Source organism: Corvus cornix, chromosome Z (genome assembly GCF_000738735.6).
Source record: "Corvus cornix cornix isolate S_Up_H32 chromosome Z, ASM73873v5, whole genome shotgun sequence".
Lineage (NCBI taxonomy): Eukaryota > Metazoa > Chordata > Aves > Passeriformes > Corvidae > Corvus > Corvus cornix.
In genome coordinates, this window is record NC_046357.1 from 51,613,021 (window position 1) to 51,633,576 (window position 20,556).

Here is a 20,556-nt window from a genome sequence, read left to right on the forward strand (position 1 = left end):
TCTTGAAGACCGCGGGGCCGAGGATGGAGCCCTGCACGTCCCCCTAGTGTCCCCACCAGAGTCTCATGTTACCCTATTCACTGGAGTTTTCCCCAGCAAATTGTAATCCAGTTTTGTCTGTTTGGCTCTCTGTCATCTGTGTGTGTGTGTACGTATGCATGTAAGTATGTAAGTATGTATGTGTGTATGTATGTATCTATCCATCTATATAGAAGCTAGAGATATGACATATCATTCATCAACACTACCTATGCTTTTATCTTTGAACATTTTTACAAACACAATGATAGGCTTTTAAGGTTCTTGAAGGCTCTGTCCAGTCACTTCTCATTATTTTGATAGCCAAAGAATGATGGAAATAATAAAACAGTAATTTTTCTCTACTTCTGCATAAATGAGGAGCATTAAGTCATGAATATGTCTGTGTGGAAAACTGCAATTAATGTGTGAGTGTTGAATCATGTAATGAAAACAAGTATGTGCTAATAGAATTACAAAATTATTTCTCAGAATTTGGCTGAGAGGCCTTGGCCAGGACAGTGCAAAATGGCATGTTAACCACAGCAAATGGATAGTGATACCTCTGAGGCATCAAGAAGCTTTAGGAGGAAAAGAAAAGAAAGTTCTTTCCACGGCTCATACCCAGCTGTCTCATCTACTCTTGGGGATGATTAGAAGGGTGAGCCAGGGCTTGGAGTACCAGGAACACCAGAGATTTAAAATGTTAATTGAGGCATTTTATCTCAGTGGTGCTGGAGATCTTTGTGCTCAGGAACACAAGGCTGTGTTTTTCCCAAGGATCTTGTGTTGCTAAATGATGACACAATGCTGTTGTGTTAAGACACAAGGACAAGGGTATTCTGAAAAAACTCTTGCAAAATTACCTTTGTCTTCCTGCAAATACCAAAGCTTATGGGAAGAAAAGCTCACTAGCATGTCATAATGGTGCAGTTTTCTGCAATATTTTCAGAGTATTAGCTGATGATCTGAATTTTGTCCAAATCATCTTTGAGACAGGCTTTAGTGTCTATTACATCTAACCATGCTTTTTTCTCAAAGGATCTTTTATGTTGCAAATAATTCTTAACTTTTTAGCTTCAATTTTAGGGAGAATGTGATTTTATGGCTTCAAGCATGTAGTTCAAGCCTCAATTTGCGTGTCCAGGGTTTGAACATGTTGGTATTTTTCTAGTCATGGAAAAGATCTGGAGTTTCTCCATTGGGAGCAGCCACAACTAAGTAGTAAATGCAATTATTTGAGCAGTGTGCCCATTTGTCAGCAAAGCAGGTGCTAACAGCAGTCACACTGGAAGTCTCTGCTGGCAGTGTGTGCTGCTGGATTTTAATAAAGAAAGCAACTATTAATGGCCACTCACTCAGCCATTCATTTTGGGTAGAATAAAGACAAGAATACGATTCTAAGTAGAATTTTTTCATTCTAAGTAGCATTATCATTAGAGGAAATATATATATGCTTTTCTTCACATGAAATTCCCAAACACTTCCAGCTACAAATTTTCAGAAGTGGTGCAAAGAACAGAACATATGGATCTGTAGAAACGCTGCTAAATATCTCCTTTTCTAATTTAAAAAATAATTACAGAATTTTAGTGAATATTTAGTGAATATTTAGGATTATAAAGTGTTTTTTGATGTTTTAATAAGACATTCCAATTACTAATAGGGCAGGATAAATTCATTGATCAAGACCAATTTGGATAAATTCCTCTAAATCATATCACCCAAATTTATTGTCATTCACATCAATTGATCAGAATTTTTTTTAATGGCTTCTTTGTGAGACTTTTGATGTTTTTTCTCTCAAGCCAGTTCTTTTTTCTACCATGAGAATCTAATGAAAATTACATCCTGCTGTACTTTTAGGTTAAATTCCATTTTTTCAGAAAAACATGAAATACAGTATTTCAGAAATGTCAGAGAAGTTACAAATGGCTTTACAAAGAGTAATTGTAAAAGTGTGTTGGAATTCCCTGTAGTTTTTTTGACTTAGTCGTTAAATTTCCTTTTCACCAGGGGCTTAGAGATCTCTACACAAATAAAGTCTGTCTACAAGAAGATTTAATCTGTAACTCTTTTCTCAGTCAATACCTGTGCAGCATCAGAATAATGTTACTTGTTTGGCATTCGTTATGTTTGGAATTTGTTATGTAACATAATGTTAATGTTTATGGCATTCCCTAATCAACAGCTGTACTCATTGACTTGGGAATTAATTAATATTCGAAAAGACTGTGAGTCAGATTTTGGAAGTTTCTGGCACGAAATTAATCAATCTGATTTGTCATCTGACTGTGCCTTTCACCCTTGCCAGGGTCCCCCCAGTGCCAGAGTCAGTGTCACTTCCCTGCTCTGCTAGCACTGCTGCAGGCTGATGCCACTAGAGGAAGTTTTGACCCCTATCCTACCCCAGATGCTTCCTGGTGCAGTCTCCTGCTGCTCCCAGACATGATTGGCAAAATCATCCACTCAGCTGTGAAAAAGCTATAGGGATAGCTAAAGGGATAATGGGGGTCGTAGGCACAGACTTACCAGTTAATGCTGTTCAGACTCCTCTGAGTCATTCAAATGCAGCGTTAGGGAAAGATTGACATTAAGTAGTATATTAGAATGAAAAAAGCGTTTCTGCTAGCACAGTGACAGTGCCATGCGTTCACATTGTTTTCCTATCTACTTCCAGAGCTCCCTGATTTTATCATGTCCTTCAACAGGCAGAATATACATTTTGTGTGCCTATAAACAAAATGGTATTTTAAAATTCTGTCCTGAAGAGAGTAACCTTTAGCCAAGTCTGTCAGAAAATAATTTATTGCCCTAAGTTTTGGATTAAGTTTAGAAAGAGAGGAAAAATTCACCTTGAAACATGTAAAAATCAGCATTCAGTGCATTTCATGGTTGTACAAAGTGTTTTTAGCTGCTATGTAGAAATATGAAGAAGGAAATTACAGTGGCTCTTTGTGCAAAGGTTGTGGCACTGTAACTTAAAAGCCGTTTACAAGCAAAATCGACATTGCAGATTTACTGAGCCATTAATGTTTGCACAAAACATACTTAAGTTGTCATTCTTTGGTGTCATTGCTCTTTTGCTTGGGTAGATTTATCTGTTTGGCAGATGACTATCAAATGGGTTATCACTTTAGCAGTATGCAGACCGGTATGCAGACCAGTGCTTTCCACTTCTCCTTCATTATGGGTTTTCAGCTGAGTTAGAGATAGTTGTGTATCTCCATCCTCAGCTTTTGCCTGCCATGCATGCTTCAGCTCTTAGAATATATACTAAATGTTTTTGACAAAGAGATGCAGATTTGAACATAGGGAATAAAATGTGATGTGATTGCCAACAATGGAAACTTTCACAGTTTTCAACAAATTCAGTCAGGACTAAGGCCAATTCTCTAAACCTGCCTGCTCTAGGGCTATTTTTGTAATGTTTTATTTATTAATAGCATTCGGTATTGTTCTGGTTTCATTGCTATTGTATAGAGCTAAGTTAAAGTTGTTTGGGGGTCTTTTTGTTTGTTTGGGTTTTAGTTTTATTTGGTTTGGTTTGGTTTTTTGGGGGGTTTTTTGTTTTTTTGTCTTTCAAGCATTGTGTGCTGTAAAGAGAACCTAGTGTTAATGAAGACTGTTCTCAATCTCTGATTAGTATTTGAACTCCCAGGGTAAAGGGAAATCTAGCACGTATCTCCTTGCTGTGTTAGCTCCAGTGACAAGTCTGTCTTCAAAGGTTTGCAGCCTCTTCCTGTCTCCTGTCTCCTGACCCTGGCTGCCCTTTCCCACATCATGTCAAAATTTGACTAGCTCTTCTGTGCTAATACAATTGTTTGTGGACTGTGCTGTGGATGGGATCACTGCACTAAGCTGACTTAAGAAATTGATTATTTACTTTGATTAGTGATCCAGTGTGCAGCCGCACAGTGGCACATTGATGAGGGCAGCAAGTAGTGGAACTTAGAGAAACATTTGACTCTACAGCCACAAATATAAACTACAAACCAGACTGGAAACACTAACAAGTTGTACTCTGATAAAAGTACTTTATGAAATCTGATTGCTGACTGGGTCAGGACACCTTAAGAAACAAATGAAATGGAATGTGCAAGTGACATATGTCATAGCAACTGTTTACCCGCAGACTGCATTCAGACTGCATATATGACTTTAATTCTTTTGTTTATGTATCTTTTTAAATACTGCCTTTGCAGCTCTGATTTTCAAGTTTTGTCTTTTTTTTAGGGTAAGATTAATAAGTCAGCCCTCAATATATGTCCCTTTCCTTTTCATACATCCAGTAAAATATTTTTCAATGTGGCTAATAGACGTGAGTTTTATTAACTTTAAATTCTGAAGAAGGCTTATAGGACCAGTGCTATTGTCCCATTTTGACTACAACTACAAAATATCTTGTTAGAATTTTTTGACTGTTTCTTTTTGCAAATGCTTGGGAATCCATGCTCATCATTCTTCCCAAGATGTTCTTCTTTCTGTTATTGAAGAAATACAGAAGTCTACCAAATGAATTTTTAGAACAGGATTATTACTTCTCTGAATACTTAAAACATAGTCTAACTAGGGATATTCAGCGATTATTTGAGTGCTTTCTTAAATTTCTTATTTTGCATTAGAAGTCTTTTCCAAGTATATAAAAACACAGGATCTAAGATGTTATGCAATGACTAATATAAGAATGCAGCAAAAGGAAATAATACTAGTTCAGAGAACATATTTTATAGCACAGGGACTCTTATAATTGTAAAGGCAAGCTTAATCTCTTCAGGAATATTTCAAATGTGTGATTTTAATGTTCTAACAGAAATAGGCATATGTTTCAAAACAAAACAAACCTCAGCCCAATGCTAAAGTTTGAAAATGAAAAGGTAAAGTAGCTATCATCACTGGATTAGTTTCCAGATAAACTTCCTCCAGACACCTGAATGACAGCTCCAAAGAAAAAAAATGGCTTTCATAGCTGTGAGTGTAAGAGGATCCAGAAACCACTGAGGAGCATCTGAGAAGGTAAGCTATTCTGCAGATGCTTACACCCTTTTTCAGCTGGATGACACTGAAAGAATTTCACATAAGAAGTTATGATGGAATCATCTAGTTAAATACAAATACTTAATGCAAGAATTGCATTTCATGTTCTATTTGTAATATAGTCTTCCAGATTTTTACTTCCAAGCCTGACTTGTCTTGTAAACTACATTTTGTCTTTCTTTCACTGTTAATTTAAATAAAAGGCCAATCTGGGTAAAACTGGTAAATTTAGGGCATAATATCTGGAAGTGAGAGTCCTAATAGAACTGCAAGGAGATGCAAATGTAAACCAGCTGATATATCAGAATCTGGCTAATTTTGCTAAGATTTTTTAAATCAGTGTCAGGCTGTTCTATTAAACCTATGAAATTTAAGCATGTCTAAGGTAAAAACTCACTTTCCTGACAGAAAAATAATCTACGTATCTTCCTCCACATGCAGACCTGTAGGTTGGTATACAGCATGAGAGCATACTCATGTGGACATTGTGCAACCTCCTTCCTCAGTAAGGCACTTAAGCACTTAAATGTTAGTGTTAGTCATAAGTAAGTACATTGCAGAAGAGTTTTTTCAGCAATAATAATAAAGAAGGTGAATAACTTCTTTGATTCTTTTAATCCTAGCATGCCAAAGCTAAATAGTAAACTAAACATTCATGAAAGATTCATCACTTACGAAATTAGTATCTTCTTATATTTCAGTGGGTGAAACTTCACCAGCACCATCCATTCGGTGACAAAGAGGATGATATTGTGGTGTGCTTCATCTTGAACCACTCAGCCTCCAGACGCTCTCCTGTATAGGGAGCACCTGCAGCAGCCCTGTGAAATATCACAATGACCAAACAGGACAAGTCAACAGAAGGAAACGGTAATTACAAATATAATTATGCAACTTAAGCACATATTCATTTTCTGCATGTAGCTCAACAGTGTGCAAGTTTTGGTTTTTTCTACTTCTTTTTAATATAAAATCTTGTTAGTCACAATTCATTATCTTTTGTTCAATGATGTGTCTTATTTGGAATTTGCTAGTTGTAGCATGGTAGTGTGGCTTTCCACTGATTAGTAAATCAAAAGATTGTGACCACAGCCCTGTTACTTGTCTTACATTTATATGTGGTTTGTAGGAAAGACTAGGAAAACAGTGTTATTTTGTGGCTTCTCTAAGGTGCACAAAAACAATGCCTCCTTTTCTTATAGCTTTCAATATTTAGTATGAAATGTCGAACTTTCTTTACAGTAAGATTAACAATATTTCCATAGTGATACTATACTGTTCTAGATCTAAGAAAGGTTTTTGTAGGATAATAATGGCTAATGGCTTGTATTGGCAATGTGCAAGGCAAGTCTAATATGGGAAGTGCTCTCAGCTCTCATGAGCAGTACTACTCTTTCTAAAGCAACGATCTCTGTTGTATGCAACAAGCATGATATTTCTTATTGTCAGCATGGAAGAAAACTTCCAGGGGTCTTATTCTTTAGCTCTTGCTAAGTACCAGGGCTGGTACTACAAACCAGGTCTTTCTAGATTTTTAATCCATAATTGGAGCACTCAATAGTAAGAAAATATGTTCTACTACTATAGAAAATAGCAGAAGGGACTGCTGAGCATTTTGACGGAGTATAACACACCATTCATTTTAGAAGTCCATCCCATTTTCTTTCCTTTTATTGTCTGATCTCCTCTGTTATTTTTCTTCACCCCGATTTTTTTCTACAAGACCCTTTACTGACCAATTTAATTTTCAAGCAGTATATGCTAATGGATCTCATTTTGACATAAGAGAATCACAGAATTTAATGCAGCATAGGCAAAATCCTTAATGGCTACAAAAGAATTTTTATCTCCATAAGAAACATTGTGAGCATGACCATAAAACATATATATTTTTATATGCATTTATAATGAACAAATTCTAAGACTAAAAGGGTTCTAAGTTTGCCATAAACATCTGCCTTTTACTTGAAAATAGCTGACTTGTATGGTGATTCTGTGACTTTATTATTAATTCAAATTATAGAGGATATAATTCCCATGGCAAGTCAATGCTGCACACTTTTTACCTGGAGAAGGTAAAGAATTTTGTTGCGGAATCATGATCACTCTTTGACACTTTTTTAAATGAACATTTATCTTGTATATATAATTTACAATAAAATCTAACAATGACAGATACGCGTGTATTTGGAGATGAGATCATGTGAATAAACTTAGGACTGCATTCTGATTTCAGAACACTTGAAAACTCTATTACAAGTAACTATGAGACACTTTCAGAATGCAGTTCTCAATCCACTTCTAACTTAAAAAGTTCCAAGGGCTGGAGTTATGCAGCACAGAGTTCAGGAACTAATCTAGTTGCAGTTTCTTTCCAGGAGGGTTTGTTTCATCACTGCTGATAGTCCTGAGGAATATTCTTGCAAAACTTTCAAATAATGCATTTTTGCTTTTTGATATCTTTATCACCAGTGAAACCATTCTTGGTTTGGTGATTCTTCTTGTGTCATAACATGCCTGCTGCTAAGTCCAAAGTAGTAGAAGATGTATGGTTCATTATACTGAGTTCATGAATGTGAACTCATTGTTCCTGGCATCTCATACAGGAAAAGACAACCTTGGCCAAAAATCTTCAGAGTGGATTTCTGAAAGGGAGCAGTTGAAAAGTGCCTATTACCTTCTAAATATAGTAAAAAGAATATATGATGAGCTGGTCAGCTCTAGTTATCAACCTTTAAAGAGCCTTATTCTCATGAGATAGCAAGAAATAAAATTGCCTTCAGATTCACTAAGAACATTTGTAACTTGAACATAAACTCTTTTCTCCATATTATCAAGTGTTCTTCCCATTTTAACAGTATTATTAGTGAATGACAACGAGCGAAATAAATCCCATTTCAGAACCAGAAAAGGCCAGACTGGTATGGTTTACTGCAGTCTCAGACTTCTCAGAGTGCACTGAACACTTAGTATTCTGACCCTAATTCTTGCAGTAAAGACTGCAACAAAAGTGAAAAATTGCCCACCACTACACCATTGTGTGATGGAGACCAAATGCAAGTGTCACGTCTCCTTGTTGTTTTATTGCAGTAACCAATGGATCCTGCAAGTTTGTAATCTCTCTAGCCTTGGATAAGGCAAAACACTCCGAGGTAGATCTTTGTCAGGCACAGGTACGGGAACATAGGTGTATCCACAGAGATGGAGTAAGATACAGAGGCCTGGAAATTTTTGTGCATGTCTCCCTGAAGGGGGTGAAATACTGTGGGGCTTCTCACTCAGTTGTCTTCCTCCTCTACCTTTTGTAAGCTTTATAGCCGTAAAATCAGATTTGGCCTAAAATACTTGCACGGAAATCAAGCAATAAGTAACTTATTTATCCCTGAAGGGAAGATTAGCCTAGAAAAAGTCCTGACTCACAAACTGAGAGCCAGCTCAAACCTTGCTATGTGTGAGTACAGCCCAGAAGGAAACTGGGAAGAGGAGAATGTAATCAGATGATGTGCCCCATGCTAGCTACAGTGTCAACATGACCTATGTTAGATCAGTCTCTGTCCTTTCAGTAGAAAATCAGTAATTTTTTCTTACCAATTGAGAAAAAATGAGCTATTTATGGATGTGAATTGAATGGATTTCATTTGCTCCCTGTGGTGCCCAGGTGCAGTTTTCAAATACTGCGTGGGTTACAGCTAGGTGGGCAAATTTTCTTTGCTGCAGAGAGGGAAAACTCATTTCCCCTGAGACAATTTCTGGAAACTCTTTAGCCATATAGGCTTTCAGGGCACAGCATGTACATTAGTAAGTCTTCCAAGATCCTGGTGTCATTATGACATTGTAGCATAAATATTCTGCCTACTTTAGTATTTATGATATTGCCAATTTAGGTGGGAAAAATAAGCAATATATTAGACAGTTTCTGTGTAGCTGAATAGTAATTATATTTTACTTTATAAATTCATAGCTACTGCTGGTCAGGGTACATTTTTTGAGTTGTGTAATTTTTATTTTTGTTCATTGGAAGTAAAATTTGTGACACTTACTGGGAAAAACAGAGGAAAAATAAAGCATGGTCTCACATACTGAGTGCTATGGTTGCTCTATAAATGTAATTTTTATTTGAGATTTCTGTGTTTCAAGCTCTCATCTTTTGTGCCCAAGGTGGGCCAAGGTGTTCTTCCCAAAGTCTGGAAAGAGACTAAGAGTATGGGGTCTCTAGTGTTATGGTCTCAAATCTTGGATGTTGAAGTCTGCACTAATTCACTTTACAACATTCTGTGATATCTTGATATTTGATTTGTGGTGTATTTCACCAGAAGGGTGTTACTTCTAGTGATATTTATTGTTACAGAAGTGTTGTGAGATACTCTCATGTTTCAATGATCAGGAAGAATAATTTGGAAGTGTGCGTAAATATGTACAACTGAATATTACAAAACTCTTCCCTCTTTTTGACTAGTACTTAACAGGCATTTATTGTCTAATACAATCTTGCATTTCTGACATTTCCTTGTGTTGGACACTCGGTTTATTATCCATGTAGGCTGATGTCCTTCCAGCACTGAAAAGATGTGGTCCAATTCAGAGGAAAACACAGTAATTGCTTACAAGGCTCTGTTGGTAGATGATCCATTTAACTGGCTTGACAATTAATTAATAAAGTAGGAATTTATTTTATGGCATATATAAAAAGTCACACAGCATTTTTTGATATATAGGTTACTTTGCATTCCACTGAATTTTTTGTAGCATCAAAATGCAGAGTTGCTTAGCAGCTTTACACAGTAATAGTGGGAGCACAGATATTACAAGACTGGGCCATGTTGTACGAATTAGTTTCAAGAATGATTATCCCTCTCACAGTGAAAGATCCTGAAAACTATGTCAGTACAGAATAAGTTTTAAAAAATCCAAAGCATGAAATCCGGGTAGTAGCTTCTGATAGAAGGTGTATGAACAGCTTGGGAAAACAAGGTAAGGATAAAACAATCCTTATGATCTACTAAATAGACACCTCATAGAACAAAGACTATGGTGTTATGCATTTTTTTCTGTCCTTCGTTTCCTCAGCAGCCAACATGTCAATGTTTGGAGCACTCTCCTGAGCTGTCTGATATTCTGCCTTGTGGCTGTGACTTACAGGTTAGTCTGAGCCCATATTCAGGACACCATCTTTAAGTCTTGTAGTCTTATATATGGCTATAGTCTAAATAAGACTTCAGGTAAAATGATAGCTTACTTAGATTACACTATCACTGCCCTTAATCTAGAAAGATGAGAAAGTTTCCCTTAAACAGCTGTGAAAAAAAAAAATAAGAAAGTGATTGGATTTCCTAGAGTAAAAGGACTTATGGACTATATCTTCAAACATACTTAATGATCTATATGCAAATACAGATCTTGTCATTAGGACAAGATGATGTATCCTGGAAGATGTAGAAGTTGAGCTTTTGCTCTGGGTCACACTAACTCAAGTTAGCTGAGTCAAAGGCTGCTATTAGACTATGAATATTAATGATGTGAAGATAAGGGGTTCTATCAACCCTCTTCTGGAAAAATTAGTAATTCTAGACAGTGCTTTCGTGATACTTAGTTATTTTTACAGGAGGATTCACTGAACTTTTGATAAGTGGGATCACACGATCTGTTTAAATATTCCCTCAATATATGATTTTCCCATATAGTGAGGATTTTGTTCCTGCAACGAATACTACCATTTAACTTCAACAATCCAAAGCATAAAATATGCATTTCATCTTTCTTTAGGATAACAATACAGTGCCTGAGGAACGTACTCCACTGTTTCTCTATGTTGTGGTTTATAGCAGAACATTTAAATTAACTGCTAAACTGCATTTAGATATAGTGTCATCATGAAGCATAATTTGTGTATTGTTAAAATGCTTCTGCGATAGTTCATTGAGACAGGCTTTCATGCAAGCACCTGAACTGCTCCATTGTGAACTGCCCAGCCTGTTCCTTTCCTCTTTGAAAAGTATCACGGAGTTTATGACCTGAAATAGCTTAATAATAATAATAATAATAATAATAATAATAATCATCATCATCATCATCATCATTAAAGATGGTAATAATAATGTTACATACGGTAATGTATATTTATCTCTTGTTACTCAAATACCCAGCCAGCTATCAACACTGGTCTTTATATATAAAGATATAAATAAATGCAAAACAGACACAAAAACCAGTTATTAATACAGCTTGTCTGAAATGCAAGTTGCCAGGGGTAGCTGTAGTGTGAATGCAGTGTGAGGTGGCTGTGTAGCTTACATGAACCCATGCACGTATGTGGTTCAGGACAATTCTCAGGGGTGGTAAAGATCTTCCAGTCCCTCTCTTCAGTGATTTTTTTCTCTTCTAAGCAACATGAACTGCTATCACAACTGTCACAAGTCAGTAACCTTTAGTTCTACCTTGAGCTTGAGCAAAAAGCTCTCTGCATGCATCTATGTCCTAGCCAAAGATGTGGAAGAGGTCTCTTATTTTGTAGACACACTGGAATGAGAAGAACACACCTCTAACAGTCTTCATAGTAACATAGCTTATCTCTATGTGAAGTTCAGTTTGGAGATACAATTTTAAATCTTTGCAGACACAAATTTTGAAGCTGCACTAGTTCTTGCTGGGCATGTTTATAGTACCCACTTTCAGCTGCATAATTCCATGTAATCACTGGTCTTGCTTTCTAGGTTTGTTTTGTGGCAATAGCTATTTCTGTTTGATTTTAGGCTTTTTCTTTATTTTTTAAAAAATCATTCTTTATCACTCATGTACCTGGTAATTTAGATGAAAAAAACCTTTAACACATAGAACTTAACATTCGGATATGCTCACCCTAGCAGTGTTTTCCATGCTTTTTTTTCAAGCACTCTAAAATCTGTAAATTAGCTTAGAATTTTTTCTCAAATTTTCAGTGTAGTAAATCTGTTATCCTTATGCTACTAGAATTAAACAGACTCCAACAGCTATCTTCTACCTTGTTTAAGTCTCTGTGTCTCACAATCCCTTGTCACTGTTATTGTTATGCCAATATGATGTCGACTCAAGATTGGTAAACTTCACTGCTAATGCATGGTCCAGTATATATGATAAACTTCCATTTGTCTGCTGGTTGTATGGCCTCATCAGACTCTGCACTGAGGCCAATCTCTAACCCATAAAGTACTTTTCTTTTCTGGGCATTTCTCTTTGGCCATAGGAGATCAGCCAAAGCATTTGTTTCGATAAGAAGTAGTGCCCTAGTGTGGCATGTGAAGTATCTCTTTAGAGGTGTCTGTCTTCATCTTTGCAAGCTTTCATTAGCAGCACAATGGTCTTTATCAAAGGAGATCCTGTTACTGTCAGCAGCAGAAGGTATGTGTCCAGGCAGAACAAAGGAACACTTATTGCCACATTTCAATGGTGATATCGAATGACAATATTTTTGCATAATCTTAAAAATCGTGGTGCAGATGTTGTAGAAATGGTAGAAAGTGTTAGTTACAATTAAATGTTTTGCATAGGGAAGTTATACCCAGTTTAAATATGTTACTTAAATTCTAGTTAATAACTCTTTTCCTATAGCTGCACATAGTGAAACAAGACCCTGGATTCCTTCTTGTTTGCAGCCTTACATCTTTTACTCATTTTTTTTGATACTAGGCAAAGTCAAGAAGTTGCCCTTCATAGTTTGCTACAGCAGTCCCTAAATAAACCAATTTGTATATAAATTTTCAATGAGTCACTAGCATCTTAGTAATATTTATAAAAGAAATTGGGGAACCAGGGAATGTGTGAAGAAAGAATATAAAGAAAAATTCAGAAATGTTAGAGATGAATGAAAAAGGAAGATACCTACAGTTTCTTCCCAAAAAAATGCAACTATATGGATCATCACCTATCACCTATCCAGAGGGAAAGCTGGACAATATACACATGGAACATGCAGATTATATAGGTGTGGAATGACTGCTACCTACTTCTACTGTTTCATGGTAATCTCTCTTAGCCTTCTCTTTAATTTCCTACTATCATCTATTTCTGTAAATACCACTGATGTATCTAAAGTGCTTTCCCATGCGTAAAAGCTCAAGGATACCTTAAAAGAGCCCATTAGAACCTGGCTTCTCAGATATTGCTTCTGAAGAAATTTTGCTAGGGAATATCAGTAGCAGTTTCAGAAATAACCCGTTAAGTAATATGTCCATACCAATGTATTCAAAGAGCACATTAATTAGATATTAATTAGATATTATGATATATATAATACATGAGAGTATTTTAATTTATTCTCTATAAATCCATGATTGCAGTTTCAAAGTGTACCAGGCAAATGAAGTGGATAATTTTCTACTTATTGATGGGTAGCGCAGACACTGTCTCTTGTTGAACTTACAGAGAATGAAAAATTAAGCAAGAGATCCACTCCAAATCAAAGATGTTTCTAAGGAGACTCACTACAATCTTCTATAAATAGACTATCCCTCTAAAGCCTTCAATGTTAAAATCATCTCATGCGGTAGAGTGGTAGAATAGGATTGTGGTAGAGCTGGATCAAGTTTTGTCACTGTGCTTAGAGATTTGGTTGCTGGAACTGAGAGTAGGTCTTCTCTTTCTTCTGGAACTGCACTCTTCAGCTATGCTGCAGCTCTGGATCTTCATGCCCTCCAGTCAGTCAAATCACAAAATGATTCTTTCAGTATTTTTTAATCTCAGTCAGTGTTTGATCTTTCATGTTTAAGAAAATCTCAGAGAATTTTCTGAGAAGCATTTTCATCCTTGTTCTCCAAATTTTAGGGTATTTTTAGCATCCTCCTTTCCTATCTATTTCTTCCACGAGAAAGAGTTCTTCCCAGCATCCCTTTGAGGTTTATTTATCTGAGTGCTGAAGGAAAGTGTAACTGTTTTTTCTATCTTCATTTACCTCTTGAAAACTATTTGCCATGTTCCAAAAAGCTGGGTTCGTAAAATGTTGTAAAGAAATATAAAGCAGTAATTGCCAAGAATTTCTTGAAAGCCCTGCATTCCTAATGATTGATCTACTCTTCACATGCACTGGCCTTTCTTTTCATTTCACAGATGGAAGTGATGACAATGAAGAAGGCAGTGCAGTTGAGAATGAAGAAACTGTCAAAGGAACAGGTCAGTAATGTGGATTATTTTGAGGCCAGACACAGATGCTTTCTGATTATTCATAAGAATGAAGGAGGAAGAATGGTCTCCTTCTGACATACTCCCATTCTCTCATGTGTTTTTAATTTTTTTAATCAATCACAAATAAAGGGAGGAAGAGAGCAACACCAAGAACCAGAAGGGGACGTGCCAGAGGGAGAGATAGGCATGGTGATGAGGAGGATGAGGATGATGAAGATGGGACAAGGAGAGCTGGGCATCGCAGGCACAGAAACCGTAGACGAGGACGACCAGCTGGAAATGAGGCCAGTGATTCTGATATGGAACCTGCAAAATCCAGAAAGAACCAGGAAAATCAGAAATCCAAGGAAGATGATGAAGAAGAGGAAGACGAGAAAGGGGGTAAAAGTGGGAAGGGTAAAAATGAGAAGGAAGTGGACAAAAAGGCTGATAAAAAAGGGAAAAAAGAAAAGGCCAACAAGAAGAAAAAAGACAAAAAGAAATCAGGATCAGGGTAATGAAGTTACTTTTTTTCTTATAATAAAACCATAGTTATCTTACATAAAACCTGTTTTCATTTATAACTGCGAAATACCAAGAGTCAATATGAGTCCCTTGTGACAGCCAAATAGAGCTGGACAGATATTCTTTCCTCCTGCAATGAGGAAATGCTGGCTGAATGAAATGAAAACTTTCCAGAAAATCATATCTAGTTATATCCTAAGTTTATGAGCTGTTTTCTAGAGAAAACATGTCAGAGGAGAAGTGAAAGTGGTGGACAGAGGTGATAACAGGTGAGATCTGCCCCGCTTTTTTCTTTCCGCAAAACTGAAATGCCCCAAACCCCAAGCTGATAACCCTCCAAGAAAGCCAAGTTTTATTTTCAATATAGAACTAAAATCTTGATGCTTCTCAGAAGATCATATTCTTGTTTCTCAGACAGCTTTGAGCCATATTTTTAAGGTCAGTGCCAAAATTTCAAGAACTCAGAACCAAAAATTGAGATGAGATTTTCCAGTCTGTCTCCCACTCGCTTCCTCTGAAATGTCACTTTACAACTTTTCAAAGCATCTAATACCACCTGGGGTTTTTGGAAGACTCCAATGACAGGGAGCACTTCAGAAAAATATTTCTACTTCTCTGCCATCCTAGCATTCCCTTGTTCCTTGTCCGTTCTTGTGCTTTTGAGGGAAGAAGCCCCTGGGAGCAATGTATAAGGGAGCAAATGGAGCTAGGCACACTTATCTCAGTGGAGGGGAAGAGAAACTCCCATTCCTCATTCAGCACTTTTTACAATTCTTTCTGTTCCGAGAGGCATCACTGGAGAGCACAGCAGGAGTAAAAGGAAAGAAAAAAATACAGTGAGATATGCTGTTGTATTAATTTGTCTGTGATCCCATTTCTGTATATTTCTACTTCACTTCACTTCCTGATGAGAATGGCTAAAATCTTTTTTCTGCTGGCTCTTCACTATGGTGGCAATTACACTCCTGCACCCAGTTTGCTGTACTCATAGAGCAACAGTCCTGAATGTGCAAACCTATGTTCCTTTGTTTATTGGTTTCTTCATTGTAAACGTTTACTCAGTGTTAATTAAAAAAGGTCACTGAAAATAGAAAATTGAATGAGGGCACAAAGTTTTTCATTTCAAAGTTCTTAATATTAAAATACTTAAATTTTGGGCTAAATAACTAGAAATTGATACCTGGAACAAGACCTTGTTCTTAAAGTAGTAAGCCTATCAACATTTGAGGAAAAATTGAGGACACGCTAGAAGATAACTCAAGAATATTGTATTTTTAGACTTTTACAGGAGCTGCTGAAAATACTTCAGAATAGTATTTTAAAGTATATTCAAAAGAAAAAATGAAATAATGTAAAAATGAAGGATAGCAGGCTGGTGGTCTGTTTGGCTGTGATCCAGACAAAGGATTTGCCAAGCTTCAGGAAAGAAAAGAAGGCTGGCAGTATAGAATACAGCCGGTCTAGCAAGTCCATGAGGACTGTCCTGGGACAGGACCTATCACAAAAAATACTCTCTACTGTTTAAGCATAGACCTTGCTGATGCAGTTTTTTAATTGCCAAGGTGTTTCAGCATGAAATAGCATTAAAAGAGTGAAATCAGAAGTTGAGAAACAAAACACCAAAAAAATTTCCCCACATTAAAAGAAAAAATGAAACAATTTGACAGAGAGATAATGTTGTATTTACTGCTGTCATTGTGGCCTTTGCTAAACTTAGCAACATTTCCCATTTTGGTGAGGTCACAGTACGTCATTAGAATCTGCTGCTTCATGGTCTGTACTTTTCATTTAAATCAGGTAAATCTCTTCACACACTACTTTTTCTACCTAAAGGACATAAGCGAATCCTGGAAGAACTCTGAATTGATTTGCAGAGTTTCTTTAGTTGTTTTGGTTTTATTAAAACTTAAATATTCTGCTCTTGTTTTATTTGTGGTAGTGAGTTTCACAGGGTGATTCCATGATGAAAGGAGTTCTTTCTTGCTGGGTTTTAAATCTTCTGTTCTTAGATGTTAGTGGTTGTTGGTGAGGCTGATTGTTACCTGTAAATGAGGGTTTGAGGAGGGTCTACTCTACACTGTTCATAATCATCATCCCCAAAATACCAATGATAAATTGCTCCCTTAGTCTCACTCTGGGGATCTGATTCATGGATTAAAAAACCGTTTAGTTCTTTACTGCCTTGTTTCATTTTGTCCGACTGATCTTAGAAACTGTGTGCAGTCACATGAGGAAAAAAAATTGTTAGAAAAGGAATTCTATTTTTCCTATTGCATAGCTCTATCTGTGAGTAGATAAACTGACCTTTATTAGGTTTACTTGAGAGTATAAAACTTATGCAAAAGCCCAGAGGTACATGGAAGGTTAAGGCAGTACAGACACTGTTACTTTTTGCTAAGTGAACAGCACTAACTGAGAGGCAATGCTATGGGGATTACCCATAAAAATAGAATTTACACAAAAACCTAGAAAGAAAGGTTTCAAACTTAGTCAAATTTATTTAATTGTCACGCTATACTCTCTAAGTCGTACCAGTCTTATCCTGTAATGTCCAAGCTCAAAGAAAACATTTTCATCCTAATTTTTACTGCTAGAAGCAGAAGTAATGAGAAAAGTAGTTTACATCCATAAAGAGAAGATGAAACTAAAACCAAAACAGAGATGTCTAATAAAGTCATAAAACCAAACTACAGATGAATAGAATGAAGTCCGTTATGTATGTAACTTGAAGAAGCAGTCATTTCAAGAGTTCTTTTGACTTAGATGTGTATTGAATTGGAGCCAAGGAAGATGGGGGCTTGATGTCATGTTATTTACTGACACTTTATGCTGTATGTTAGCCTGCAGGTCACAATGAACCCTTCTGGACTTCAAATGTACGAATCAAAACCTTTTATGAAAGGCTAAGACTTTTGGTTGCAGAAGACGGAATTTTGAATTCCTGACTTGAATAACATGGGGTTCCACCTCTTGAGCTAAAGGGGAAAAGTCTGCTGTTACTGCACCAAGTTTGGCTGCGTAATACAAACACACTAGAAAATCCTGATTTCTTAAAAAAACTCTGAAATTTGGATTTTTTATTATTTTTCTGGTTCCAAAGGAAAGTGAAGAATGGAAGATGGGATCTATTTCTAAAGACAAAAAAAGCAGTAGTTGGTAAAGGGCACAAAGTCCATTTTATCCCTACCTGATCTCTTGTGTTTTGTTAAGCTTCCTTTTCTCCATAAGCTCACTGCATCAGGACAAAGCCTCATATTTCCCACCCTCTCTCTGCAGCATTGTAAACCACCATATTCCAGCTTTGCATAACCCAGCAATCTTCCATCAAAGGAAATATTTAATATCAGGCATGTCACTCTGCTTTGTAAAATGCAAAGCAGTTAATAGAAACAATGGATTCTGAGCTCTCTTAAACCAGACTCTTTTAACCCTTTCGTTCTTCTTGAAGGCATGACTCTCTTTGCGTTCTCCCTCAAAATTTTATGCACAAATCACTTTGTTATCCTCTATCCATTTGACTTCAGTTTTCTCAACTCGCTCTTCACAATACTGGTATGACAATAAATAGATGTGGTGTTCAGTAGCAGTTTTTCTTTATGTAGGTTTAAGTTTTCCGTGATACTGTTTTTTATCATGTGAAGCCTGAAAGTATAAGATTGATGGGTTCAACTTTCTAAGGTGACAGTCTATTCAGTATGGATCACAAAGATTCTCTGAGCATTGGAGCACCTCTCCTACGAGACAGGTTGAGAGAACTGGGATTGCTCAACTTAGAGAAGAGAATGTTCTGGGGAGATCTCACTGTGGCCTTCCAGTGACTTAAGGCAGCTTATAAAAAGGAGGGAGAAAGACATTTTACATGGCCAGACAGTGACAGAACAAGAGGCAAAAGTTTTAAACTGGAAGAGAACTGCTTTAGATTAGATATTAGGAAGAAATCTTTTACTCAGAGCGTGGTGTAATACTGGAAAAAGTTGTTCAGAGAAGCTGTGGATGCCCCACAACTGGGGAGCATTGAAGGCCAGGCTGGATGGGGTCCTGAGCAACTTAATCTAGTGAATGGCATACTTGCATGTCAGGGAGCGTTGGAGAGAGATGGTTTTTAAGGTCCCTTCCAACCCAGACCATTCTATGATTCTATGTCTCTATGATAATAAACAGCATTTTAGCCTTTAATAGCAGGGTGACACACAGCTATGACAGCCTCTTTCTTTCCTATGCTAACTTCTGTGTGTCTGAAAGTTTTCAGCTCCTCCCCTAATTTTTTGCTATTATTAAGTATATTTTATGAAGACTATAGGTAGATGACCAATAAGAAATTCGTATTTTCCTGTGTTTCAAAAAGTATTTTGTTTTTATTTTATTTGCTTGCTTTGAGTCTTATGAATATTCTTACTGGTAAACCCTTGTGTCATTTATGTCATTTAGATCTCTAAAAACACTGTTTTGGTAGAAAAAAAGGTTTATAATTTTTAAATTATCCAGGAGATAGAACCTATGCATTAGGTAATGAATCGTTCAGGGCTCACATCAGGTTTCAGATATCAAACTCTCAGAATGGTGAAGTATAAGCAAAAGAGTCTGAAAACTACTTGCTTGATAAAGTCTGAAAGAATTGGTCCCCAAACAAGCCAGAAAACCATTAAAAAAAATACAAACCAAACCAACCTGCAGTACAGTTTTAAATAGTCAGAAAACAAACAAACAAACAAGCAAACAAATAAAAGAAGCTAAAGAAAACACAGCAAGAACAAATAGAAATGCATCAATCTGCTAGTACCAAGACGTCACTTAGTGGTACTTGTCGCTGTCAACTCTTTTAGGGCAGAAAGTCAGAATCTAATGATTTCCTTTTTATTATTTTCCTGTTTGCTGGCATAACAAGAGCAAACACCTGTTGCTAATGAATTACTACATACCATTATATGAGATGCAAGATTTCTGACAGAAAAGGGTACCTATGCAGATTTTAGGAGAGTGAATATTGTTTTAATCGGCAGTTCTTTGCAAAGATACTGCAAACTGATGTATGGATAAGTTCAGATCACAGACACAACATACCTGGAGATGCCATTACAATTGCATCTCCTTCCCTTGAGTGCTTGCTGCTTTCTCGTGGTCTTGCTGCAATGTGGCTTTGAATTCTTCCTGTCTATGAAATGCTATTGCCTTGCTAAGTGCATGGGCTGTTATTTGGTATTTAAATTTGTCTTGGCTCTGGCTGTAGTGTCTCTTCTTTCTACTGTGACACACTAAAGTGAAGGAGTTCACTTTTATGGCTGCAGTTACAGCATCCTCACTTCACCATGGTGGGTTTGGGTTGGACTCATAGGAGGCTAGTTACAGCTGCAGGAAAAATCAGTGACTGTCAGATGTTACCCCAAGAGTGCTGTCCACTGTCCCTGAGATGCTGAAGGTGTAGTGCTCTGCACTTTGTGTGCAGGCTTTTCTTTTCACACTAAAATTAATAACAAGTGTAAATGAAGTGTGTCCTTCCTTCTGTGCAAATGTGGAGGTGTTTATCTAGTCTCAAATTCAAATGAAATTAACACAAAGTATGTTTTTCTGTGAAAACTTTTGTCCTATCTGAGTTTTGATGGTATTTTTTGTTTCTGCTTTTGCTTGAAGCTCTGATTCTGAATCTGAGGAGGAACCAATTACAGAGGAGGAACTGGCCAAGCTGAAAGAAGAGGTAGAAGAAAAAAAGAAACTCATTGCCACACTACGAAACAAGCCATGGAAGATGAAAAAGAAGTTGTCTGTCCTTAAGTATGGTTTGATTTCCATAATGGATATGTGCTATCCTGCTCTACACTGTTTTTCTGAATTTTCACTTTAGTTCTG

At 36.7% G+C, this 20,556-nt stretch overlaps 1 protein-coding gene across 1 annotated transcript in view; it reads left to right on the forward strand.

The window, feature by feature from the left end:
- TMC1 (transmembrane channel like 1) overlaps positions 1-20,556 on the forward strand; it is an 84,420-nt gene that overhangs the window by 19,647 nt on the left and 44,217 nt on the right. The window contains exons 2-5 of the mRNA XM_019281875.2: positions 5,757-5,925; positions 14,134-14,196; positions 14,338-14,701; positions 20,341-20,481. Coding sequence (XP_019137420.1) covers positions 5,892-5,925; positions 14,134-14,196; positions 14,338-14,701; positions 20,341-20,481 — 602 coding nt within the window. The 5' untranslated portion in view covers positions 5,757-5,891. The remainder of the gene's footprint in view (positions 1-5,756; positions 5,926-14,133; positions 14,197-14,337; positions 14,702-20,340; positions 20,482-20,556) is intronic.